Source organism: Selaginella moellendorffii, unplaced genomic scaffold (genome assembly GCF_000143415.4).
Source record: "Selaginella moellendorffii unplaced genomic scaffold, v1.0 SELMOscaffold_1, whole genome shotgun sequence".
Lineage (NCBI taxonomy): Eukaryota > Viridiplantae > Streptophyta > Lycopodiopsida > Selaginellales > Selaginellaceae > Selaginella > Selaginella moellendorffii.
Window position 1 is genome coordinate 545,516 of NW_003314262.1, and position 23,056 is coordinate 568,571.

General features: G+C 48.6%; 7 protein-coding genes across 10 annotated transcripts; 4 read left to right on the top strand and 3 right to left on the bottom strand.

Annotated features, from left to right (window-relative positions):
• The first annotated feature begins 1,833 nt into the window (after nt 1-1,833).
• Nucleotides 1,834-4,450, top strand: LOC112350776 (pentatricopeptide repeat-containing protein At4g02750-like). The gene is made up of 4 exons (XM_024687581.1): nt 1,834-1,861; nt 1,989-2,115; nt 2,201-3,926; nt 4,331-4,450. Exons 1-4 carry the CDS (start codon nt 1,834-1,836, stop codon nt 4,448-4,450), a joined length of 2,001 nt encoding a protein of 666 aa, XP_024543349.1.
• Nucleotides 4,160-5,635, top strand: LOC9656543 (outer dense fiber protein 3). The gene has a single exon (XM_002961334.2). It carries the CDS (start codon nt 4,454-4,456, stop codon nt 5,633-5,635), a length of 1,182 nt encoding a protein of 393 aa, XP_002961380.1. The 5' UTR covers nt 4,160-4,453.
• On the bottom strand, nt 5,601-9,680 carry LOC9629645. The gene is made up of 6 exons (XM_024683860.1): nt 8,491-9,680; nt 7,971-8,438; nt 6,864-7,919; nt 6,739-6,814; nt 5,754-6,680; nt 5,601-5,692 (listed from the first exon to the last, which is right to left on the bottom strand). Exons 1-5 carry the CDS (start codon nt 9,568-9,570, stop codon nt 5,833-5,835), a joined length of 3,528 nt encoding a protein of 1,175 aa, XP_024539628.1. The 5' UTR covers nt 9,571-9,680; the 3' UTR covers nt 5,601-5,692; nt 5,754-5,832.
• A 72-nt stretch (nt 9,681-9,752) lies between these two features.
• LOC9629646 (AT-rich interactive domain-containing protein 1B) lies at nt 9,753-12,006 on the bottom strand. The gene is made up of 2 exons (XM_002961802.2): nt 11,882-12,006; nt 9,753-11,772 (listed from the first exon to the last, which is right to left on the bottom strand). The coding sequence occupies exons 1-2, from the start codon at nt 11,939-11,941 to the stop codon at nt 9,859-9,861; spliced, it is 1,974 nt and encodes a 657-aa protein (XP_002961848.1). The 5' UTR covers nt 11,942-12,006; the 3' UTR covers nt 9,753-9,858.
• A 291-nt stretch (nt 12,007-12,297) lies between these two features.
• LOC9629647 (snurportin-1) lies at nt 12,298-14,473 on the bottom strand. Of its 4 annotated transcripts, none has more exons than XR_002993738.1 (9): nt 14,181-14,473; nt 13,929-14,118; nt 13,629-13,879; nt 13,461-13,575; nt 13,296-13,388; nt 13,071-13,220; nt 12,903-13,006; nt 12,754-12,829; nt 12,298-12,701 (listed from the first exon to the last, which is right to left on the bottom strand). XR_002993738.1 is itself a non-coding variant. In XM_002961803.2 (8 exons), exons 1-7 carry the CDS (start codon nt 14,468-14,470, stop codon nt 12,917-12,919), a joined length of 1,179 nt encoding a protein of 392 aa, XP_002961849.1. In that variant the 5' UTR covers nt 14,471-14,473; the 3' UTR covers nt 12,298-12,829; nt 12,903-12,916. The 4 variants fall into 4 exon arrangements, 2 of the variants coding, with proteins under 2 accessions (XP_002961849.1, XP_024542196.1); XR_002993739.1 differs by having other exon boundaries at nt 12,298-12,706; XM_002961803.2 differs by having other exon boundaries at nt 12,298-12,829.
• A 112-nt stretch (nt 14,474-14,585) lies between these two features.
• On the top strand, nt 14,586-16,084 carry LOC9629648 (glycosyltransferase family 64 protein C4). Its single transcript, XM_024683658.1, has 5 exons — nt 14,586-14,905; nt 14,964-15,360; nt 15,424-15,593; nt 15,658-15,728; nt 15,783-16,084. Exons 1-5 carry the CDS (start codon nt 14,715-14,717, stop codon nt 15,941-15,943), a joined length of 990 nt encoding a protein of 329 aa, XP_024539426.1. The 5' UTR covers nt 14,586-14,714; the 3' UTR covers nt 15,944-16,084.
• A 1,108-nt stretch (nt 16,085-17,192) lies between these two features.
• Nucleotides 17,193-19,416, top strand: LOC9656545. The gene is made up of 6 exons (XM_024687602.1): nt 17,193-17,198; nt 17,807-17,943; nt 18,009-18,502; nt 18,569-18,831; nt 18,886-19,018; nt 19,079-19,416. The coding sequence occupies exons 1-5, from the start codon at nt 17,193-17,195 to the stop codon at nt 19,012-19,014; spliced, it is 1,029 nt and encodes a 342-aa protein (XP_024543370.1). The 3' UTR covers nt 19,015-19,018; nt 19,079-19,416.
• Nucleotides 19,417-23,056: the final 3,640 nt, after the last annotated feature.

Here is a 23,056-nt window from a genome sequence, read left to right on the forward strand (position 1 = left end):
GATCATACCATCTTACATGCCATTGTGTTTTGAAGCATTATCACTCCTCATTCGTTTCGGCCTCTTAAAGCAATATACAAGCTGTGCATATGTGTTGAAAATAGTATGGGCCTTTTTGCTTGTAGACAGCTTATAAACCACAATAAAGTGCTCTATAAATCATGGCATGGACATAAAACCTGTAAATTACAAGTTTGTAATATGCTACAAAAACACAAAAATAATGGTTGGAAAAACAAAGAAGAAAAACACTTACAATCCATATAATATTGTCTTGTTGGTATAAATCTATTGATGAATTCATGATATATGCCTACATTACAACCTTTTTTAATCATATAAAACTAATGCCTCACAAATTTAGCACCTACTAATATAGTAACCAACTACTCGATAACAAGAGCAAGAGTTGATAATTTCCCACCATGTCCTTGCATGATTCATGGGAATATTAATCCAGACATGGTTAAAACCTTCCTCTATTAGTATTATATGGTACACCCTTCTCCAATTTGTATTCACCACCTGCATATATTTATACAGTGTTGGTTCTTAAATAGTTTGTAAGATAAGCCATGGTCTTTGTGTCCAGAATCTTCAAGTGCATCCATACGTGTAATGCTGTTGCACTAGCAAATCCCCTCAACCTCAAAAAAATATTAAATTCTTACAAGAAGTACCATAATAAAACCCTCCAATTCAAAGATTCATCCACTCACCACTGGATTGTCACTATTTCCATCTTATTGAAATTGTAGCCGAATAGTAACCCCATACGTTTTTCTTCTTCCACTAATACACCTATTCTCAACATTTTCATTTGAGTCCAATCTCACAAATCTAAGCTTTGGGCAAGACTTACTCATTGTAAACTTCTTTAGTTAGTGCCAAAATCCAAACCAATTTAGCTACCATAACAACCTGCCACACTATTGAAATTAAACAACATGGCTAAGAACAACTCCTCAAGAACTTTAAGTCACACTTAGACAATGACAATGATGATGAATGAGATGACCTATAAGTCATCCATGCCACTCACATGTGAATCATTTCATAGTCATGTACCATTTGAAATACCTATATGCTTATTTCATTGGCATCTGGACTCTGCCCTATTGGAAAATGCCACTTGGACTATGCCATGCACAAGTACAATATTGTATAGGGGATTTACAAATGGCTTTGCAAGGTGCAAATTTATATAAACAGTTGGTTTAGGAAAAGCTGCCATCCTGATAATGGACTGCCAGCTGGCATTTCAGCTGAAACCCAAGGCACCCTCTTCTCGACTTCCACTACTCTATGTCCAGATTCACCTGAGAAGGTATCATCATCAAAAGATGCTGCGCAAGGAGAAGACTCCCAGCCTGGGAGTGTACAATCTCAGTCCGCCCCACACGCCACCAGCCTTCACCATCGCTTCCAAGCCCCACACCGGACTATCCAACTTGGAGAGCCCCGGACCTGGAGCATACTAAACCCAGCTACTGGCCGATCCAGTCCATCCTACTCCATCCATGCCAAAATTTCCACTGTCGACCGGGAGAAGATCGCTGTGCCCGGCCCTGGAACTTACAACATCGGCATGAGCCCGCCCTAAACTATGAGCTCGCAGAAGATCAATTTCCCCCAGCCTCGGCATGGGATACAAACCTCTGAAAGCTCCTTGTTTTGGGTCTTACTCGCACGAGATGGATGAGATAGTCAGCCTTTCTGGCGCTCACGCACGATACAAAATTAGGATATAGACATTGTTGCAACTGAAGTTGACGCTATAGTTCACAGGTCTCGGCGATCCTGGAGTGCTCGAAGTCTTGAGAATTTCCGGGGATGGAAGCCACCTTGTATTTCGTGCCAGGTTTAAGATTTGCAAAGTGGAAAAACTCCAGGCCTTCCAGCTCGAGATAACCAAATTTGAAGAGCCGATTCTCCTTTTCCGCGACGCTCTTCGTTTTCCTCGTAATCTGGTGGCTACCCCAGCGCAGGATTGAGCTACGATCCTCTGCGGAGGGACGCGGCCGCCTCGATCACAGCCGTGTCGAAGGAATCGGGACTCGACGTTCCTGCGATTTTGATCAATCCAGCTCGAGATCCTGGATTGACACTAGCATTGTTTGGTTGATCTCTGGAGGATGCGATAGACAGCTCAAAGCGGACACTGGTAATAATACGCTAGCGCGACTTGAATGAACCACAGAGAATGTGTGAGACTGATCGAGTCTTGCAAAGATCTGGCAGCGGCGAGGAGCGCGCATTCCTCGATCCGAGACACCATCGCTGGCGATGCATTCGTCTGCAACAAGATGATCGAGATGTATGGCCTGCGCTGCGCGAGCGTGGAGGATGCACGCCGGCTCTTCGACGGCATGCCAATCGACATGAGAAATTCCCACACCTGGGTGCTCATGATCTCCGCTTGCTACAAGAATGGCCGCCTCGACGAGGCGCGATCGATCTTCGACGCGATGCCGAGCCCAAATCTCATCGCATGCAACGCGATGATCTCCGCGCATTCCCATGCTGGGGATCTACCGGGCGCCGACGAAATCTTTCGATCCATGGCGATGCACGATCTAGTTTCGTGGACGGCGATTCTTTCGGCCTACACGCAGCGAGGAGAGATCACTGGAGCAGCGGCAATCTTTGAGGCAATGCCGGAGAGGGATTCTATCGCCTGGACCGCATTGCTGAGCGCGCATGCCCAAAAGGGGCAACTGGAGCGCGCGCTGGAGATCTTCCAGTCGATGCCGCAGAGGAATCTGGTCTCCTGGACGGCGCTGCTGGTTGCGTCCTCCGCAAGCGGCGAGGTCGAGCGCGCGGCGGCGATCTTCGATCGAATGCCGCAGCGCGACTGGATTGCCTGGAACGCGATGATCTCCGCCTACGCGCAGGGCCAACGATTGCGCGACGCCAAGAGTCTCTTCGACGCTATGCCACAGCAAGATCTCGTCTCTTGGAACGCGATGCTAGCCGGCTATTCGCAGAACGGCCATCTCCGAGAGACCGTGGAGCTCTTCCACGCCATGCCCAAGCGCGACCTAGTCTCTTGGAACTCTCTCGTTGGCGCGTACGGACTGCACGGAGACGTACGGAGTGCCGAGCTGGCTTTTCGTGCGATGCCGGAGTGGAATCTGGTATCTTCAAACTCCATGCTCACGGCATATTCGCAGGGCGGGAAAATTCAAGGTGCCCTTGCGGTGCTCGACGCGATGCCCGAGAGGGATATCGTGACGCTCAACGCGATCGTCTCGGCGTTTGCAAGCCAGGGTTTCACGGATGAGGCGAAGAAGATCTTCGATGCGATGCCGGAGAGGAATTCTTTGTCATGGAGTGCTCTGCTCGTCGCCTATGCCGCTGCCAGTGGCGCCGAATCCATCGATCACGCCAGGTTCGTGTTCGATTGCATTCCAGAGAGAAATATCATCACCTGGAACTCTCTCCTCTTTGCTTACACCCGCCAGGGCCTGATGATCGCCGCCAAGAAGCTCTTTGACGGGATTCCAGAGCGAAATCTCGTGTCCTGGGGTGCGGTTCTCTCCGGATTGGCTCGCAGCGGCGATCACTCCTCAGCGATCGAAGCATTCCACGCCATGAAACTCGAACATCTCCCCGATGCAACGAGCATTCTCTCGGTTTTGATTTCATTCAGCCATGACGGCGATCTCTTCCAAGGACGGAGATTGTTTCTGTCGATGGGGATGGATTTTGGCGTGGATCCAACAAAGGAGCACTATTGCTGCTTGATTGACATGCTGGCTCGAGCATCATTCTTGCATGAGGCAAAAGATCTCATTCGAATCATGCCCTTTGTTCCCACTGCTCGCGAATGGGTGTGCTTGCTTGCGGCATGTAGAAGCCACAAGGATGGAGCTATGGCAGCAGAGCATGTTCTTGTTAAGGATCCAGGACATGGAGCAACATATGTAGTGCTTTCAAACATCTATAAGGAATGAGTATAATAATTTTTGTTTCATTTCTTTTTAACAAGTGATTATATACCAATTTTTAATTCATGAATCATAACAAATGAATAGCTATAACTTGTTTCTCGAAATGATTGTTTTAATGTTATTAATGTAGGATCAAGTATCTATTATCTTCAATGGTTAACATAGTGCTGACAATGTATTTCCATATTATATTCTCATTATCAAAATCCATAAAAGAAGCATAAAAGTACTTAATGTCTTAAATTGCAACCAGTTAATGTTGCTCTAAATTGTTTATTTATTTGCTGTGTCGTCCTGCTTTTGTCCTGAGTCCGTATGCTTTGTTTACCATGATGACCTGGAAGATGAAAATTAACTACCCTGACGTGGACTGCCAGCTGGCATTTCAGCTGAAACCCGAGCCCAACTACCAAGCACAGCATTCTTTTCGGCCGAAGGCACCCTCTTCTCTCGAGTCCACCACTCTCTGTCTGAGACGATATCACCACCAAGCGTAAGAGATGCTGCGCAAGGAGAAGACTCCCGGCCCGGGAGCCTACAATCTCAGCGTCCGCCCCGTGACACCCACGCCACCGGCCTTCACCATCGCTCCCAAGCCCCACACCGGACTGCCCAACTTGGAGAGCCCGGGACCTGGAGCATACTACCCAGACACTGGCCGATCCAGTCCATCCTACTCCATCCATGCCAAAATCTCCACTGTCGACCGGGAGAAGATCGCTGTGCCCGGCCCTGGAACTTACAACATGGAGCACCTGGTTACTCATCCCAATGAGCCCGCCTACACTATGAGCTCGCGGAAGATAAATTTCCCCCGTGGAATCAGCCCCGGCCCCGGACAGTATAGTCTTCCAGGCAGCATGACTGGCCCCTCGTACACCATTTCCGGCAAGAGGCATCCTCACGGCTGGGCGGATAACCCTGGGCCTGGAGCTTACAGTCCCGATAACCGGCCGAAAAGTCCCTGCTATACCATGGGTTATCGGACTGGAAAGGCCGTCTTGAACAAGAATCCTGGACCTGGAGCATACAGACCCACCGAAGGAATTCAAGGACCAGCGTATACCATGGCTTACCGGAAGGCAGACAAAGTCGAGAGAAGCCCCGGCCCTGGACAGTATCAAGTTGAGTCCGGCTTGTCTCAAGCTCTTCACAGGCAGCCGGCATATACAATGCTCGGGCGAGCGAGTTCCAGGACGAGGAACCTTAATCCCGGGCCCGGGCACTACAACGCGGAGCAGCGCTCCAACAGTCCTTCATACACCATTGGAGGTAAGAGAAGAGGAGGAAATGGAAAGCCAACACCCGGACCTGGAAGTTACGAGCATACTCGGCCTCGGACGACGCCAGCGTACACCATGGGATACAGACCTCTGAAAGCTCCTCGTTTTGTTGGACCCGGTCCCGGGTCTTACTCGCCGAGACTTTCGGGAGGCCCGGCCTTCAGCATCCTGCACAGAAAAGGTGGTGGTCCAAAGAACGGGACCCCAGGACCTGGAGAATACGGTCAAAACAAAGCGACGGCTAGAAACGCACCTTCTTTTTCGATTGGAAGGAAGCTCGACAGAGACTACGACCGAAGGAACAACGGGCCCGGACCGGGACACTACAGAGTCCGTCACCAGGATGGCGGTCCAAAGTTCAGTATGCACAGTGGAACGCAGAGATTCAACTATTACTGAGAGCAAAAAATGAAGTTGATGTACAGCTTAAACATAAAAGAAGTCTGTTGGTTTGTTCTGCATGCAATAGCCAAGTTTGTGTAAGTGAATAACAACGAAAGCTAGTTTTGAGCATTACCTGAGTATATGGAGCCAATTCACCATTGACTCGCCTTCTCGAGGTCAGTGTAAATGGTAAGACAGTATGCTACATGCCATTACTTTTCGCATGGCAATAGAACCTCCTTCACAAGCAATATTGTCGCTTGAAATCTCTCGTCATCCATAGACGAGAGCCTGTTGTAAACCCTTGTGAAATCGTCCTGGAGTGAGCCGCTCAAGCTGGCCTTGGAGCGCAATATCCTCCGACATATTAGATGCACTAATCCAACGCCTTCGTCGTAATCACTGCCTTCGAAGCACGAGACTGTATGTCGTGCTAGAAGGCAAACGAAGGCTTCCTGTACTTCTCTACTGGCTTTCGGAAGAGCCTTCAGAATGGATTGCGTCAGATCGACACTCCCAACCTGGTTGTCCGGATTCCCATCGTCTCTTGTCCTGTTATTTTCCTCGGAACCTTCAGGAGCCTCATTCGATGCCGCAGCTACATGCTTGACCCAGGCGGGGACAGTTTCCGTATCCGACGAGTCCACCTTCTCTGAAACTGCAGCAACGATATCTGGAATCCACTTCCTTAGAGCCGGTAAAAGTGAAACGCAGCTTCCCACGTTGTGTTGCTCGATGACGGCGAGAGTATCCAGGACGTCATGAGCAAGCGTTGGTTCCTCAGCGTAGTGTGGACCCCTGTCCCTTCTACACAGGAAAAGAAGCTTTCCTGTATATGATGCCGAAGCCTTGAGACAAGGTAGTATTTCCTGTAAGTATTCTTCTGCTGCTCCGCCTCTGACCACTGCTTGGATTGTCGTAAAAATTGAGCAAGCCAGGCGCATCGTCTTGGAATGCAGAGTTCCATTACTTGAAAGTCCAAGGTTCAAAGCTTCTAAAACCGAACGCAACGTTGCCGATGCCATTTTCATTGCATGAAGCGGATAGACAGAAATATTTCCTGAAACAATAAACATGAATGATGAATAAAATAAAAGTAACAAAGAAGAAAAAGAGACCTTGTAGTGTCTGCAGCCGGTCAAGCATTTCCAGTGCCAAGTTAATCAAATCTTCCGAAACGTCTTCAAAGCCGTCCTACAATACAAATCAAAGATGGATTAGATGTTAGCAGGCAGGCACTTACCAAAGGATTTGATACTGGAGTTGTGGTGGATACGTCCACCCGGTGTCTCTTCCTTCTTCCCGTTGAGGTCCTCACGTTCCCGTCTTTCTTCCGCTCGAGGCAAATATGAATCGTCAAATTTGCGTAAGCAGTAATCGCTGACGATATCAGTCGGTGATTGGTGACCGTCTCCACATTTTTCATGCAGTATTCCGCCAGCTGCCTCAGGCGAGAAATAAGATCCTGCAGATCGCGGTATGCTAGCAACGCTTTCCTCGTGTCACTTTCGGCCAGAAATATTTGTACGTGCCAGGCCGCTCCAACAGCAGCAGTAAAAAGTGTGTCGCAGTTTTTCTGTCTCGGACTGCTTCTAGTCTTCACCCTGCTGGCTTTGGCCTTTGCGTTTCTCCTGGAAGAGCCAGGCTTTTCTTGTAGTGAAGTGTTCTCACGGAACCTCGCAAGCTTGTCTACAAGGGAGCCGGCTAGATCTTCGAAACCTCCCCAGGAAAGCACAAACGAGTTGCCAGCCCTGATCTCGTTGGAGGAGTCCAAAACGGTGAGATCCTTTGCCGAAGTTATAACAAGGTCCCCGCAGTACTTTGCAAGCTCTGGGATGTCCTTGGCAGGAAGCGATGAGGCAAGCCTGACGATGGAGCTCCGTGTTTGGGATGTAGCCGCTACTCCCAGTAGAGACATGAGTAGCTGTCCAGTCAGATGGGATCCAACCGCGATCTTCCACTGTCCCAAACTGACTAAGCTCATTCCCAGCTCTGATACTGCAAGTAGTACACCTTCTCGATGTTCTTGATCCAACTCCGAATCCGGTAGAGCTAGGCCACAAAGGAACTTCAGGAGCTCAAAAAGTGACTCGGCAGGGACTCCTTCAGCTGAAGCGTAAGAGCAAAATCTTGCACCGGCCGATGGAGAACGCTTTATGAGTGTGCAGCATCGGTTGCATGCCTCAACTATACGAGCTTTGGTCGGAAAGTATGATGGTATCAGCAGCCTCGTAAGTCGACGTGCAACGGTATCGCAGTCATCCGCAAGCATAGACAGAAGCGAGTCCAAACGCGCCACCTGAGATTCAAATTCAGTTTCTAAGTTTTGATGACAAATTTGATTACGAACCTTGTGAAAAGGAATGCCTCGTATACCTTTGACCGCCAAGAGAAGATCAACGGCAGCTGTTCTTACTGTAACTGCGGGATCGTTTAGCATAGGAGAGAGTCGCGGCAGCAGTATCTTTAGTATATCATGACTGTGAGGATTCTCCAATAAATAAGTCACCCCTTCCAAAACCGCTAGACGTGCACTGCTGCTGCTCTGATCACTTGGAATATCATTCACGATTTTGGTGAGGAGCTTGGCGGTATTTGCTGCAGGTATGATTTCCCAGAATAAACGTAAAATTCTGCACGCACCTTCGACAGTAACACTTCGTACGTCAGGGCAAGGATCTAGCAGAAGTTTCTCTATAAGTGCAAACTGCCTCTCGATCAATGCTTCTTTTTCCTCCTTGGACGCCTCGGGATGTTGAAGAGGGAACATGTCGATCAATAAAAGAATAGCATTGCGCCTGACGTTGGAATTCGCCACCTAGGAGATGAATGCGCTAGATCATGCCAGAATGAGAAGCAACCAAACTTACTTGTAGAGAACGGAAAAGCAGTGGCTCTTGAAGGCGAAAGAGCATTCCCTCGACACCAGCTTCCGCCCTCTGGGAAATGAATCCTTCTAACACTTTTCTGCAAGCCGAGCTCAAAGTCTTGCTAGCCGCATATATCGCTCCTTCCACAAGCACCTGTAAGCACGAGTTCTCGATTTCCACCAAGATCTCTCCGGCCGCTCCCTTCCAAGCCCGATATAAAATGTCTCCATAGGCCTCCAGTATCGACTTCCTCCCAAACGGGATCTGCGAATGCATGAGCGCGTTGAGTTCTTTGACGAGCTGAGGATTGAGTCCAAACAGGAAAGAGATGAAACGTCGACCCTCTGCGGAGCGCAGAAACGCTGGAGTGACCACCGACCGGATGAGCAAGTGCCTCAGATCCTCTATACTGCCGTCGAGGAAGTCAAAGAGAAAGAAAGCCTCCCTCACAGCATACACGCGATGAACATCCACTTTGCGGTTGGAAGTGAGCGACCTTGACATGAGAAATGGCAGCGACTGTGCGATGAGCGACTCCTTTCCATCAAATCCTTCTCGCCACCACAGCTCGCAGAGCTCGGAGATGGCGTCCTGGAGCTCGGGGTCATCCTCCAGCACAACTAGTTTCTCGTGAAGGCCTTGAACCACTGGAAGTAGCCGAGCCGGATGAAAGAATTTCTTGCACTGCGAGAGCCCAGCTTGCAAGAGAAGAACACAGCCTCTCAATCCTGCCATAACCCGCTGCCGACTAGAAGGAATCCCTCGTTCCTCTTCCCTGTGCCCAGCCAATTCTTCCTGTCTCTTTCTTTTCCTCCTGGGAGGCGATGGCGTCTTGAAGTAATCGGCCTCTCGTGGCCCAGCATCAAAGCCTGCCTCGAGACACCGTAATCCCTGCTCTATGCCCCTAAGAAGCGCCTCCGCCAACGCGATCGGGCCAGCGCCCGAGCTCATGGAGAGTAGGGTTTTGGCCACCGATTTGCTCACCCGGACCTGATTCCCCAGGATCTGCGCGACGAGCTTGCCCGGATCCTCCTCCATACCCCTCGCCACGGCCCCGGCCACTGAATTCCTCCTTGTCATCGCAAAATCCCGGGCACTCTACGCTCACACTCGCATTCCTTTCTCATACCTCCGCCGAGATTCTCGCGCTCCTGCCCTCCAAGCCCAGACCTCAAGCCCTAAAGCCGTGGAACGAATATTCGATGGACAATTTTCAAAATGTTAACGGAACATTTTGTACAAGTCCGTACGAACAAGAGAACTTCACCATTAGGAAAAAAGCCTGTATATAGTTAAGTTACACTTTGCGCTTTTGCTTTCTCTGTACAAAAGGTGGCGCCGCCCATTTTTTGTTCTTCGTTTCTTCTTTTAGTTCCTTTCGTGAAAGCTGAGAGACCTCGACAGCGCCGCCGGGTTTGCGTGCGCCTTGTCTTCGCTGCCTTCCTTGCCTTTGTGAAACGACTTGAAAACAATGCCGCCGCCGGAAGATCCACAAGTCCTCCCACCACCGCCACCGCCGCCGCCACCACTCGGAGAGACCGCCGCCGATTTCTCCAGCCCCAGAGTCGCCCAGATTGAGCTCTTGGCCGCCTCTCCAGGATCATCGATCCGCAGCGTCTTAGGAGCCCAGAGCGATCGCCCTCCGCCGCCATCCCTCGGGTGCTTCCCAAGAACAGTCGCGTTTGCGGAGTTCAACGAACAGTTCGTTGGGGTGGCGGCGGCGCTGGTGGTGGTGGAGGTGGCGGCCGCCGCCGCTGCCGCAAACGCAGCAGCCGCCGCCGCCGCCCACGGGACATTCCATCCCATCGGAGAAGCAGAAGAAGCGGGGCCTCCTCCGCCAGCCCAAAGCGCTGCCGCGAACGGAGCCCAGGCCGGAAAGTTGGCGGCCCAGACGTTGCTCAGCCAGCTCGCAACTTCGGCCGGATTGCCGCCACCTTCGGCGTTGCTCGCGTTGTTGCCGAATGGAATCCACGGGAAGCAAGCCGGAGTGGCGGAGGTGAACATGTTGTATCCGCCACCACCATTTCCGACACAAGCTGCACCACCGCATCCTAGACCTGAACTTGCACCTGCACCTGGACCGTTTCTGTTGGTTTCCTTGACGTCCGATGCAGCTTGAGTCAGAGCTGCTTCAGATGAATCCGCCACCCAGGGATTCATCCTGCTCGACACCGACGACGAGTTCCCGGCCGGGCTGCCTGCTGCGTCGGGCGAGTTCGGGTTGTCCGCTGCTGTCGCTGCGGCGGCTGCTGCGGCGGCTGCTGCGGCCGCGGCCGCAGCCAGGTGCATGTTGAAGATGGAGCCGATGCTGCCCGGACCACCCGGAGAGTTGAGCGACGTGAGTATGCTGCTCCCCGAGGGGCTCGTCTCCGCGGGCGTTGGAAAGTGGCACATCTGGTCCTGAGGGATCACGGGTGGTAGCCGCATCCGCGATCCAACTCGCTGCTTGAGTTCCGACGCGAGCTCCCTCTTGAGCTGCTGCTGCTGCTTTTGCTGCTTCTCTTGCTCCTGCTGCTGCTGCTGCTGCTGGTGATGGTGACGATCTTGGAGATGTTGGTGTTGTTCCTGGGAGTGGTTCATGGAGCGACTTTGGCTGTGACAGTGACTGTGGTTGTGATTGTTTGTGGTGGTGGTGTTCCAGGAGGAATTGTCACTGCTATGAGGGTGAGGATGAGAGTGGTGGTGAGAGGAAGCGGAGGAGGACGAGTGCTTGCTCTTCCTCCGCCCGGCTCCCACCGGGACGTTCCTCAGCGTCCCTCCGGCGGTCCAGTAGCGCTGGCAGTTCTTGCAGAAGTGGCGGGGCTGGTTCACGTTGTAATTGTTGAAGTAGCAGAACTTGGTGTCCATGCTGCTGCAGCGCGGGCACGGCACAAGCTTGTCCGGTTTCTTCAACACCGGCTTGGAACAGTTGTGATGCTGCTGCTGCTCTTCGTGCTGGAAGGGATTCTGCTGGTGGTGGTGGTGGTGGTGGTGGTGGTGATCTTCTCCACTTCGTGGTGCTTGTGATAAATTCTGGATCTTCCTCTCTCCGTCTTCTTCGCTTTCGTCTCTCTCGCCACCATTGCCATTCTCTCCTCTGTTCGCTTCTTCTTCTCGTTCGCGATCTTTGGTCTCTCCGTCTTTGGAGATTCTCTTCTTCTTCGTCGCCGGCGCCGGGCGATCTAGGAGAAATTGGTCGCCACGGCGATTCCCCCCTCCATCCGGCTTGTCCTCTTCACAGCTTCCGGAAGAGCTTCCCAGATCATCCAACTGCGAGCTCTCGTCGCTGTGATTTGTTTGCACCTAAAAAGGGGAAAAAAAGAGAGTTTGATTCATCAGAGGGATGAAAAGGGGGAAAACGATCTCCCCAAGCTCAAATCTACACATTGGGTCTGTGGAAAATCGAGCAAACCTGGTCTTCCGACGATAGGATCTGCTCCTCGATGCTCGTCTCGTCCCGCGCAGCTCGCATTTTGCCCCTTGTGCTGCCGACGATGAAAAAGCTTCGTTTCCTCCTTCCAAAAAGCAAAGCCCTACTACGGCCCTTAACCCCGCTTTCCCACTCGTCGTTAGTTTGCGCGCCTTAACTAACTGCTGTTAGGAAATTACTAAGTTCATTTAAGCTATCGAATTCGATTCGATAAAGGTAATAACCACATTAACCACGTGGCATTTGCTCGCCCACAACAATGGAGTAAAGTTTTTTGAATGCTTGGCTCACATACCTTGGCACTTTAGCAAAAGGGCCCTGCTAGTGACGCAAATATCATGATATTTTGTACGGCCATGTCATATGACCGAATTACTCGCCAAAGCGTACGATAAAAGTAAAAGATAAAGCAACGCAACGTGGCAGCCCGCCAGCCATGCATTGTGGCACGGCAAATAAAATAAAGTAGCAGGAAATCTAAAAAACGACTGGGGTTCATGACCGATATTGCTGACATGGCATTTACTTGCCACAGCAAATGGGTCGTGATTATTCTGGATGGAAAAACGAGAGCCAAAATATCAGCCATGTCACGTGCGGAAATCCCCTCGAGTGGAATGCCGGCCACAAGAACCAGCCTTGCTGCCACGTGGATCCAAAGCCGTGGAAAGGAAAAGATTGTGGATATGGTCGTCTTGCCCACCGTTGGATCGGGATAAGATTCCGGGCACTGCTCAAGTCAAGCTATACAACCATTTCTTTTTAGGACTTTGAATGATCGCTTGCTTTTCTTGGCTTTGATCTGATCTAAAGCGCTCAAATTTAGCATCAGGCCACCTAAACATCAAAAATACCTGATAAACATAAAGCTCATTTCAACGAACTTGACAATCTCCGGACAGCAATACAAACGAGCAGTCTCCGAGAAGCCTGTTAAGTCTCATCACTTTAAGATTTGGATTGCAAAAACGTTCTTTTAAAGGAGAAAACAAGATAGCCTCACCTATTTTGACGACGTCATTGCATCTCCACGTCCTGGTTTTCTATAGCTGCCACTATGTCCGATATGTTGATCGGTGAGTGCCGAGCAGCATACTGGAAAAGAATCTGCAAAGGCCAAAGGAAAAGGAGACATTAGAACGTCATAAAAAAGAACTGTGCAAGATTAAACCTTGGTGCAGCTATCAGCACAGGGGCGATATTTATTCGCAGGTCCTTGGTAATGAATGTCTGCTGCAAATGGTTTCCCGTCGACAATTTTCAAGCCGTCCGTTCCAATTGCAAAGCGAAGTAATGTCCCCGGTTTCAGAAATGTAGGATTCTGAGAGAAAATAGAAGTTTGTAGAGATTATTTAGAGGTTATAGAGATTCCAAAGCCATAACCTGCTAAACTAACCTGCTCAAGGACTTGTCTTGGCATGGTCCCCAGTATGACAGAAGGATCATCACTCGTACCAACAGTGCCATCAGATTTGAGTTCGAGGACTACCTTTTCACGAAAAAAGAGAAAAAAAAAAACATTAGCTTGCTGGTCCCAGGAAGAAAACGCCGTAGTACCAACCTGTTGAAGGGATGGAACCTCGCCTTTGGCATCAGTGTCTAGCAAATATTGGCTGCACTGAGAATCCTTCCAAAGCAACGCTAACGGTGTGTATCCCACTGTGTAATGCGCATGCCTGTCCAGAACACGCATTGTATTAGGAGAAACGTAAAAACACCTGTCTGCAACCTGTTATAAAAAAGAATTCCATCTCTTAAGAATGTCTGTTCTTCCCTGTAGGCAGCGTCCAAACCTTTTGCGTTACATTCGTAAACAGGAAGCAAGCTGAAGCGATAACGGTGATGAGTTGAAGGCGGCTTGAGCGCGTCCGTCTCTACGATTTTGGAATCTCTCCAGAAGAGTCTGAATTCCGTGTTACAGTCGTACAGCGAATACCCACGCCAACACATGATGTCGAGAACATAGTACGTTTCATCGGCCTGCACGGATAAGATCAACAAACAAAGGAAGTCTTTTCACAAAGTCTACCTCATGGAAAATGCAGTCCAGAATTGTAAACGAAGAACTTCCTTGAATGGGACCACTCGAAACTTTAGCGCCACTTGGCAGAGCCGAAGGAAAAGAGTGTAAGACTCGTCCATTGCGAAGCCTGCTAACTGTAGTCCCTCTAGAGGACACGACGATACACCGCTTTCCTGCTGGTCTAGCCATGACATACCTCCACCGAAGAAAGAAGCAGCAGTGAGAGGAATTTTCGCAAGCTAGAAATTGTGTTCTTACCAGTCACTTTGGAGGCCTAGGGGTATGTCAATCAGCCACTCCGGAAGCATGAATTGCCCAGAGAACCATTTCCTGGCGTCTTTCCCCTGTAATCTCGTCCCCTCTGCGAGACCCCATTCGTGCTCCTCCTCCTCCTCCACAACGCGCTGACCTTCCAATGCCGTCGCGAGCTGCCGGAAATGCAGCTGGAGATCGCGGCGCTGCTGCTTCTGCCGATCGAGCGCCACATCACGGCGCCGCTGCTGATCAGAGATTACCTTCTTGTGCGCGCGATGCCGGAGCTCCGCCATACCCTAAACCCTAGAGTTAAAATAAAATGTAAAACCGGTAAAAACCGTTACGATCCTGCGTATCCACAGAGGAATATTCAGTTAGACAGAGAAGAGGCATGGATTCTCCCGTTGGCCCGGGAGATTGTGGCGGAGCGCTGCTGGATCGATCTAGGGTATGGCATTGCGAGCTCCAGGGCTGTCGCGATCGCTATGAGGCGAGGCGGCGCTTGAATCGTCGATCTTTGAGGGTTTCTTGGCTCGAATGAAGGGGCAGAGGGATCAGCATCGGTTGCTGCTCCAGCGATGGCGGATTTTCTTCTCCGGCCACTCGTCGTATCACATCAAGCTGCTTGTGCTCGTCGCGATTCTCTTGTCCACGGCGCTGCTCGCGCGCCGGGCGTCTTCTTTGATGGGATGGAGGCACGGAACGGCAGAGTGTCAAGATCGCATGAGGTAACAGAGATTTCTTTCTCGGTTATGTTCTTGGCTACACATCCACGCTTTGGTCCAGGCAGCGCTACACGGTGCTCATCAACACCTGGAAGAGGAACGATTTGCTCAAGAAATCGGTAGCGCACTACTCGACTTGCAAGGGGATTGACGCGTTTCGAGTTGTGTGGAGCGAGCCGGAGATGCCCAGCAGCGAACTGCATTTGGCTCTGCTGGATTCCATCGCCAAGAACCGCCGGGGCTCCCGAGCTCCAGAGCTCCACTTTGACATCAACCGGGAAGACAATCTCAACAACAGGTTTAAACCGAGCAAAGGCCTCACCACCGACGCCGTCTTCTCCGTGGACGATGACGTTCTTGTTTCTTGCGGCACCATGGCGTTTGCTTTCAACGTTTGGCTCAGTGCTCGAGACACCATGGTTGGCTTTGTTCCACGAATGCACTGGGTACAATCCAAGGTACTGGGAAGGAAAAACAAAATCTCTCAACAGTTTCTTACACTTTCCTTGGTTTTTCTCTAGAGCCAAATTCCAGCGCAAACTACTTACAAGTATGGAGGGTGGTGGACTGTTTGGTGGACTGGATCATACAGCATGGTTCTTTCCAAGGTCGCGTTCTTTCACAAAAAGTATCTGGAGCTTTACACGCACCAGATGCCTCGGATCATCCGTAACTACGTCGCCAACGAGAGGTATGCTTGTTTTTTTCCTGGCTCTTCGTGACTTGTGCGACTTTGATGGATGATCAACTCGCAGGAACTGCGAAGACATTGCGATGTCTTTTCTCGTGGCAAACGCAACGGGTGGTCCTCCAATTTGGGTGAAAGGTGCGAGGTCACAGTATGCTTTGCTATGGATTTGTAAGTGATTGCTTGCTCCAGGCCGCATTGTGGAGATTGGTTCTTCTGGAATCAGCAGCTTGACGGATCACAACCACAAAAGATCAAGATGCCTCAACTATTTCACGACACTCTTCGGCGGCATGCCACTCGTTGCAACCAGTGTCAAGGCCGTGAACTCCAAACGCGAATGGTCTTGGTAAAATGCTGTTATAGTATTCTACGTTTCGATCTTTTCCTCTTTTCGTCTTAGTCATCTAAGCAGTGTCCTAGGTGGTATTCTTGCACTTAAATTGTAGCTTGTATTCCTTAAATTTTTTGAAAGAAAATTGTAGGATTAAGCATAGAAGAACATAGTTAGTTTAGGATGATGTTTTTGACATACATGTATTTATAGATATGACACCATTCTCCCTTTCAGAAGATGGACAAAGCATTATGAATGTAACTTTAGTGGACCATTTAAAGCTTTTGCTTTATTGCACATCACTGCAAAAACTTGAAATTCCCATTAACTTACATGTTCTTGAAACTTCTATGGCATCAATAACTTTTATGTTGTACTTGTGACAACAATAAAACTAAACCTTTGGCAAAAACATTAGCCAATTATGGAATTTTGATGAATTAGTTACAATTTTATATATATATATATATAAAATAAAATACCTTGACTAAGTATTACATTATACTAGACTACCATTTGGGACTGAATTTGGTCCATCCCTTTTTATATATAAATAGGGATCTAAACCATAACTAATACACTTATTCTCATATTTCAAGCACTCATAATAATATTTATATATAATTATAAGAAGTAAGATATTTCTAAAGCATTTGTCTTCAGAAGAATCATCAATAAGGAATTAGTGGTTCTTGTCACTTCCATCTAAACCCTGAGGTTTTCTTACTAATACTGTAATATTTACTTATGTAGAACATTTTTATGCATAGATATTTTTAATGAACATATATGGTAGCTAGAATTTGTTTTGTTTTTTTGAGGAGGGGATAAAAGAAAAGAATGGACTAAGTTCAATGTTTTTTTATGGAGAGGAGTTCAACATTTTATATACAATGGTAGACAAAGTTGAAGGTCATGAGTTTAAGTTAATGTAAATTTTGAAGGCTGACTAGATATAAAATATGTAATTTACTAACCAATCCAATGGATACTATAATTATACACTTAAACCTCTCTGACAGAAAGTACAATGACACTATTTGAGACATTGCTTCTCTCCAATCCAGGATTTCCCTTCCCGTTTCCAAATCCACCAAAAGCCCCACAAGACATCAGCAGCACTGCTACTAAGGTTGCAGTGTTGCTTCCAGCCCCATGCATTCAAAAGTTTTGAATAACTCCAAAACCATCTTGCTCTCCCTTGTCTCAGTGCATCCCAATAGCAATGAAGTCCACAACATCATGATGCTTCATCTGGTTACACGATGATGGTGGAGAACGGTTTGTGGAAAATCTAGTGTTGCTCTGGATGCTCTTGACACCTAGGATACAGCAAGCAGCAATCAACATGTAGGTGATCTGCACATAGCTACATGGCAACAGTAGCCATAAGTGAATGTGTTTATTTTCTTCTCTCTACCAAAGCTACAATCTGTGGTCTTAACAGTGAATCCGTTTCTACTATGATAAGTTGTTCAATAGAACTTCAAAGAGTGTAGAAAAGGTATGTAGATTTTTTTTGCCAAGTTCTTTCTTCCTTTAGGTTGGAGTTAAAATGGCATTATTGCTATTGGAGCAAGAAAACTAAAAAGGGTGGACATTGAGAGGAGACATGTGTTTTCCCCACAAAATCTCCACTTCATTTCCAAAGTTATCTCCATAATAATCAAATTATCATCACACTCATTTGTATAATAATAAACTTTGTCAACTGACACCATTTCCTAATCTACATAATAACTAGGTAAACGGATATATCTCAAATCAAGCTTCAGCCAACGTGGGTTCCAACCCACGACCTCGGTGTTAACAAGAACAAGTCCAAGTACGAAGCCCTCTCCTGGCAGTTCTTCGAGCATGGATAAGCCGGTGATGGAAGTGGCCATCGTTGGTGGGGGCTGGGCGGCCTTGCTCTCGCAGCGGGCCTACATTCTCGAGGAATCCAAGCTCACGTGTTCGAGAAATCCCCAAACCTCATCGCGGACACAGCCACGGCGGTCAGCCTCGGCCCCAATGGTATTCTCCCCAAATCTCTTCTAGATCTCCTCGCTCAATCTTTCCCCGATGGAATTGATGCGCAGCCAGCCGCGCCTTAGTGTCGGCCTCTCTGCGGCGATCAAGTCGGTCGCGAGCCTCACCAAGACGACCAAGGTCACATTCTGTGGATCGCGCAATGGCGCCGGTGACGAAACCCTAGTGACGACCTATGGCGAGGACGAGCTCTACGTCGTCAAATGGCGCAGCGCCAGATCCATCCTCGCCTCGCGCGTCCCAGCTCGGTACATCCACTGCTCTCACGTGCTCCTCGACTACTTCCTGGACGATCAGTCCGTGGCGCTGCGATTCCAATGCGGCGGTGAGGTCACGATAATCCGTGCCAAGTTCGTGGTGGGTGCCGATGGAATCAACTCGGCGGTGAGGCGAGCGATGTATCCTGCCGATCGTCCGTGGGATCTCCACCTCATCAATTGGAATGCGCTCGTCCACAATCCTGGGAGATTTTCGGTGCACGATCCAGACCAGATCGCAATCACCCGGAGCGGCGGCCCATCAATATGCTACCTCGTCGGCGCTGGTACGGTCCTCCGGTATGGATGATCTAGCTCTTGTACGGAAGTTGACACTGTTCTTGCTGCTCTAGGCGAGGATTACACGCTGTGGGTGTTTAGAGTTGAGGATCGCAGCACCGCGAAGGAATCCAGCGGGGGGTTTTGCGATGAATCCGGCAAGGCGAGGGTGCTGGAAGAGATTGACAAGCTTCTGGGCTCGTCTCCCGCGTGGGAGCCGCTCAAAATCGCGGTGGAAGCAACCGAGGCGGGGCAGATCTTCCAGCGGAGAATCAAGGACCGAATTCCGCTTGAGAGCTGGAGCAATCTGGATCAGAGGTGGTGCTCATGGGCGATGGTAAGTTTTTTTTTCGATGAAGTTTTGTTACATGAATCTCTTCTCTCTTTTTAGCTGCTCATGCGATGCATTGGGGCCCCGCCCAAGGAGCAAGAACAGCCTTCGAAGACGCTCATCAGCTTTGTGAGCTTCTCTCCCCCGCCCTCGCGGCTGGAAATCCGGAAGATCTCAAGCGAGCAGTGATGAGGTAAAGTTGTGCGAAGTCTCACGACGGTCAGAAGTTATAACGCAAGGTTCTTTCAAATAGGTATGAAGAGCTTCGAATCCCTCGCTTGACAAAGTTCCAAAACTACGCAGCAGAGACAACCTGCATAGCCGACTTTATACCGGCTTGGGCGACACAGTTGACGCCCTCAGATCAGAGGTGCCGGATGAAGGAGTTTCAACACTGGGCCGCTAGTTACCCGCTAAACATGACTGGTGATCCAGATTCAACATACTTCAAGTAAAATTATTGCAAATATAAGGGATTCCACAAGTTATGATATAAACATCTACTTCTTAGCCAAGGGGTGCTTCGAACTTGATCCCTGTGGTGAGCCATTGAAGTTTCTAATCCTAAATGAAGGCAATGCATTACCTTAATCACTCTTGGTGAAGAACAACATTGCCAACTTTGTAGCCATGAGACAAGATGGGCCAAACGATCTTTCTAAGGATGGAGTAGTTCTTTCTCTTTTGTTTAGCTCATGGAAACGAGGCCACTTCAAGAAGAGGGATTCTCCAGAGGAGATGATCATCGTGGGCTGGCAGACCAAGTTTGATCCTCTGGACAAGATTGACAAGAACTCGGGACACGAGAAGATCCACAAGAACCACCAAGAACACCATCCAAAATCTTCCAAGCAGAGCACGAGCAATGGAAAGTACCAGCGCGCCGCCAAGGTCTACTTCGTGCCCCTCCTATTCTCGACGATCACGGCCGGCGCCAGCAAACCCCCGCGTAACTGGTATCTGAAACCGTGGCCGGCTTGCTGAAAAATAAAGTCACCAAGGGGCATGTGATGACAACAGGAATATTTGGTTCAGATTTTATTTGATTCATGGTGATGGAAGTGGCCATAGGTGCTGGCCGGCCTTGCGCTCGCCGCAGGCCTACATTCTCGAGGAATCCAAGCTCATGTCTTCGCGAAATCCCCAAACCTCATCACCGCCACGGCCACCAGCCTCGGTCCCAATGGTATAGATCTCCCAAGCTTTCCTCTCCAACGGATTGGATTGATGCGCGCCTTGGATGGCATCTCGGCGGCGATCAAATCGGTCGCGAGCCTGTACATCCACTGCTCCCACGCGCTCCTCGACTACTGCCTGGAAGATCAATCCGTGGCGCTGCGATTCCAGTGTGGCGGTGAGGTCGCGATATTCCCGGCCACGATGGAATCAACTCGGCGGTGAGGCGAGCGATGTATCCAGCGGATCGCCTGCAGGATCTCCATCTCATCAACTGGAACGCGCTCGTCCACAATCCTAAAAGAACATAAAAATAATTTGCTACGTGTAGCAACGTTTAGTTTGTTTAATAGTAATGTTGTTTTTATTTATTAATCTAATTGATCAAATAATTTTTTTATAAATTATAAACATGTTTATAATTATAACACAAGATTAATCTTATTGCATTAGAATTAAAAAGAATATACTAGAAAATGTTTAAGAAAGTTTATAAATTATAAACATGTTTATAAAATTATAAATACAAGATTAATCTAAATGAATAACAACCGTTAGATGGTAGAATATCCTAGAATTTTCAAGCATATTCTAGGTATATTCACTACCACCTACAGGTTTGTTAAGCAAACAAAAAATTAAACTGAGTTTTATAATTTTATTTAAGATTTATAAAAATAAAAATTTAAAATATTTAAGTAAATTTATATTTATATTTTACCAGTTATTTTAGAGAATAAAATAGGATATTTTATTGGCCAGATTACCAAACACCAAAAACGCTTAAAGTGAACACACTTGCCTCGCCAGATTCATTGTAAAATCTATCACTAGATCCTGTGATCCTCAACACTAAGGTGTAATCCTCACCTAGAATAGTATCAAATTCTATATGAGAGAACTGTACCTGTGTTGACAAGGAAAGACACTAATAGGTGCTCCAAATGCTTGCAATCTAGTCTCGATCATGCACTGAAAATCTTACCATTGTTTTTGGCTTTCTAATTTCTAGAGTAGCTATAGATCTTGGTGAGTTTAGTTGTTGCCCTCAAAATTAAGCATGTGCCACCCCATGGCAAGTAATGACAAGGTTCCAACACATCTATCTTATATTGTTTAGTTGTTGAAATGTAAATCCCCTAGTGAACAATCCTTATTAATGAGCACAAAGAGGCTTTGGATTTGTGTCCTCTTGCTGTGAGACACAAATCCCTAAACCCCAAGATGGAGTCCAAGATGGAGTTTGAGATGGAGTCTGAGATGGACCAAGATGGAGTCCGAGATGGAGTTCAAAATGGACTCGAGATAGAGTCCGAAATGGACATGAGATGGAGTCCGAGATGGACCAAGATGGACTTAAGATGGAGTCTGAGATAGACCCAAGATGGACTCGAGATGGAGTTTGAGATGGACCCGAGATGGAGTCCAAGATGGTGTCCGAGATGGAGTCCAAGATGGTGTCCGAGATGGAGTCCGAGATGGAGTCCAAGATAGAGTCTGAGATGGACCCAAGATGGAGTCCGAGATGGACCGAGATGGAGTTCAAGATGGACTCGAGATGGAGTTCGAGATGGATCTGAGATGGAGTCTAAGATGGACCCGAAATGGAGTTTGAGATGGACCTAAGATGGAATTTGAGATGGAGTCTGAGAAGGACCCAAGATGGAGTCTGAGGTCGAGCTGAGCTGGGTGACCTCCCGGGAAATCCAAACTCAGGAGTTTACACCCGGGAGATCGAATGGTCAATGTGCCCAACCCAAATGTGGGTGGCCAAAATGAGCGTAACACATTTGGACTAAAAGCTCTGACTTGAGGAGTCCGAGATGGACCAAGATGAAGTCCGAAATGGACCCGAGATGGACCCGAGATGGAGTTTGAGAAGGACCCAAGATGGAGTCCGAAGTCGAGACGGAGACCAAGACCAAGTCTGAGTCCGAGTCCAAGTCCGAGTCTGAGTCAAAGTCCGAGTCCGAGTTCGAGTTTGAGAGGGTGAAAGCCCAAAGCGTTTGTCTCCCAAACCTTGGGGGGGCTTGATGAGCTCCAAAAGTATAGTAGGGGGAGCCCAAAGCGTTCATTTCCCAAACACTAGGGGGTTTGGTGAGCTTCAAAAGTATAGTAGAGGGAGGACTCAATTGGAGCCAGTTTGGCCAGGAAAGGCCAGTTTGGCCCAGGAAGACTATACCTAGGTGTTAGGTGATGGGATAACCATTAGGAAGTCCAAGGCTCTAAGTGAATACGGACTGACAAGTAGGCTAGCTTGGTGAAGTGTTCAAGAGCCAACTCTAGTTCCCTTGGGAGATCGAATGGCCGATGCTCCTAATCCAAGTTTGGGTGGCACTACCTACTTGGAGACCTAATATGGCTCAATGGAACTTCGCTCTAAGCCCATGGCTAGAGCACCAAAAGGCAGAAGGTGGGGAGAGTATCCTAAGGCTCGCGTAAGGCCACAGTGTTCCAAAATGTTGTCTCAAAGTCCTAGACTGTGAAAAGGAAGAGGAGCAATCCTCTAGTGCAATGACTAAGGATACGGTCACATGGTGAAAAAGTCCCAAAGAACAGTGGAACTTAGAGGTCGAGCCTACAGGCCTTGTTCCAGTGGCAGTGTTGGCGAACATAGCCATGGACTTGATAGGGACTGTAAAAGGGATATTGGGGAAGGCTGTTCCCCATGTCTATGGGCATCTTAAAAATGCTAAGGAGAGGACCTAAGATGGTCGCTCATGGACGAATGGCTCAGTCCTTGAGAGATAGGATTGCGATACAGGTGGTGTTGGACCACCGGTGTGACCAAGGGGAATGGGCATGGCTTTAGTGTAACAGATTGGTATGTCAGTGGTACCTTGGGTGTCGGTCATGGGATTGGACACGTGGAGCACTTGGACCAAGGGCAAAGGTTGAGTGGCATGGGGGCCATTCTTGGGACTAGCAAGTCCCCAAGTTCGGAATAGGACTTAAGGAGGTTGTGAGTGAAATTCCTCTAAGTGATTGAAGGTGTGGCTAAATGATTAAAGTAGAATGGAAAAATTAGTCACTTACATAAGGATGCTAAGGAGCG

Excerpts from the sequence above, each read along its gene's own strand:
- LOC112350776 (XM_024687581.1), top strand. The coding sequence starts at position 1,834 with ATGGAAGCCACCTTGTATTTCGTGCCAG. Across the intron at positions 2,116-2,200 it reads CCTGGATTGACACTAGCATT|AGAATGTGTGAGACTGATCG; the intron begins GTTTGGTTGATC and ends AATGAACCACAG. Across the intron at positions 3,927-4,330 it reads CAGGACATGGAGCAACATAT|CTGGCATTTCAGCTGAAACC; the intron begins GTAGTGCTTTCA and ends GTGGACTGCCAG.
- LOC9656543 (XM_002961334.2), top strand. The coding sequence starts at position 4,454 with ATGCTGCGCAAGGAGAAGACTCCCGGCCCGGGAGCCTACAATCTCAGC.
- LOC9629645 (XM_024683860.1), bottom strand. The coding sequence starts at position 9,570 with ATGACAAGGAGGAATTCAGTGGCCGGGGCCGTGGCGAGGGGTATGGAG. Across the intron at positions 6,815-6,863 it reads CTCCAGTATCAAATCCTTTG|GACGGCTTTGAAGACGTTTC; the intron begins GTAAGTGCCTGC and ends TTTGTATTGTAG. Across the intron at positions 6,681-6,738 it reads CCGGCTGCAGACACTACAAG|GAAATATTTCTGTCTATCCG; the intron begins GTCTCTTTTTCT and ends TTATTGTTTCAG.
- LOC9629646 (XM_002961802.2), bottom strand. The coding sequence starts at position 11,941 with ATGCGAGCTGCGCGGGACGAGACGAGCATCGAGGAGCAGATCCTATCG. Across the intron at positions 11,773-11,881 it reads TCCTATCGTCGGAAGACCAG|GTGCAAACAAATCACAGCGA; the intron begins GTTTGCTCGATT and ends TCCCCTTTTTAG.
- LOC9629647 (XM_002961803.2), bottom strand. The coding sequence starts at position 14,470 with ATGGCGGAGCTCCGGCATCGCGCGCACAAGAAGGTAATCTCTGATCAG. Across the intron at positions 14,119-14,180 it reads CTAGGCCTCCAAAGTGACTG|GTATGTCATGGCTAGACCAG; the intron begins GTAAGAACACAA and ends TCTTCGGTGGAG. Across the intron at positions 13,576-13,628 it reads GGAATTCTTTTTTATAACAG|GCATGCGCATTACACAGTGG; the intron begins GTTGCAGACAGG and ends TGTTCTGGACAG.
- LOC9629648 (XM_024683658.1), top strand. The coding sequence starts at position 14,715 with ATGAAGGGGCAGAGGGATCAGCATCGGTTGCTGCTCCAGCGATGGCGG. Across the intron at positions 15,361-15,423 it reads TGCACTGGGTACAATCCAAG|AGCCAAATTCCAGCGCAAAC; the intron begins GTACTGGGAAGG and ends GTTTTTCTCTAG. Across the intron at positions 15,729-15,782 it reads TCCTCCAATTTGGGTGAAAG|GCCGCATTGTGGAGATTGGT; the intron begins GTGCGAGGTCAC and ends TGCTTGCTCCAG.
- LOC9656545 (XM_024687602.1), top strand. Across the intron at positions 17,944-18,008 it reads GGTCAGCCTCGGCCCCAATG|CCAGCCGCGCCTTAGTGTCG; the intron begins GTATTCTCCCCA and ends ATTGATGCGCAG. Across the intron at positions 18,832-18,885 it reads GGTGGTGCTCATGGGCGATG|CTGCTCATGCGATGCATTGG; the intron begins GTAAGTTTTTTT and ends CTCTCTTTTTAG.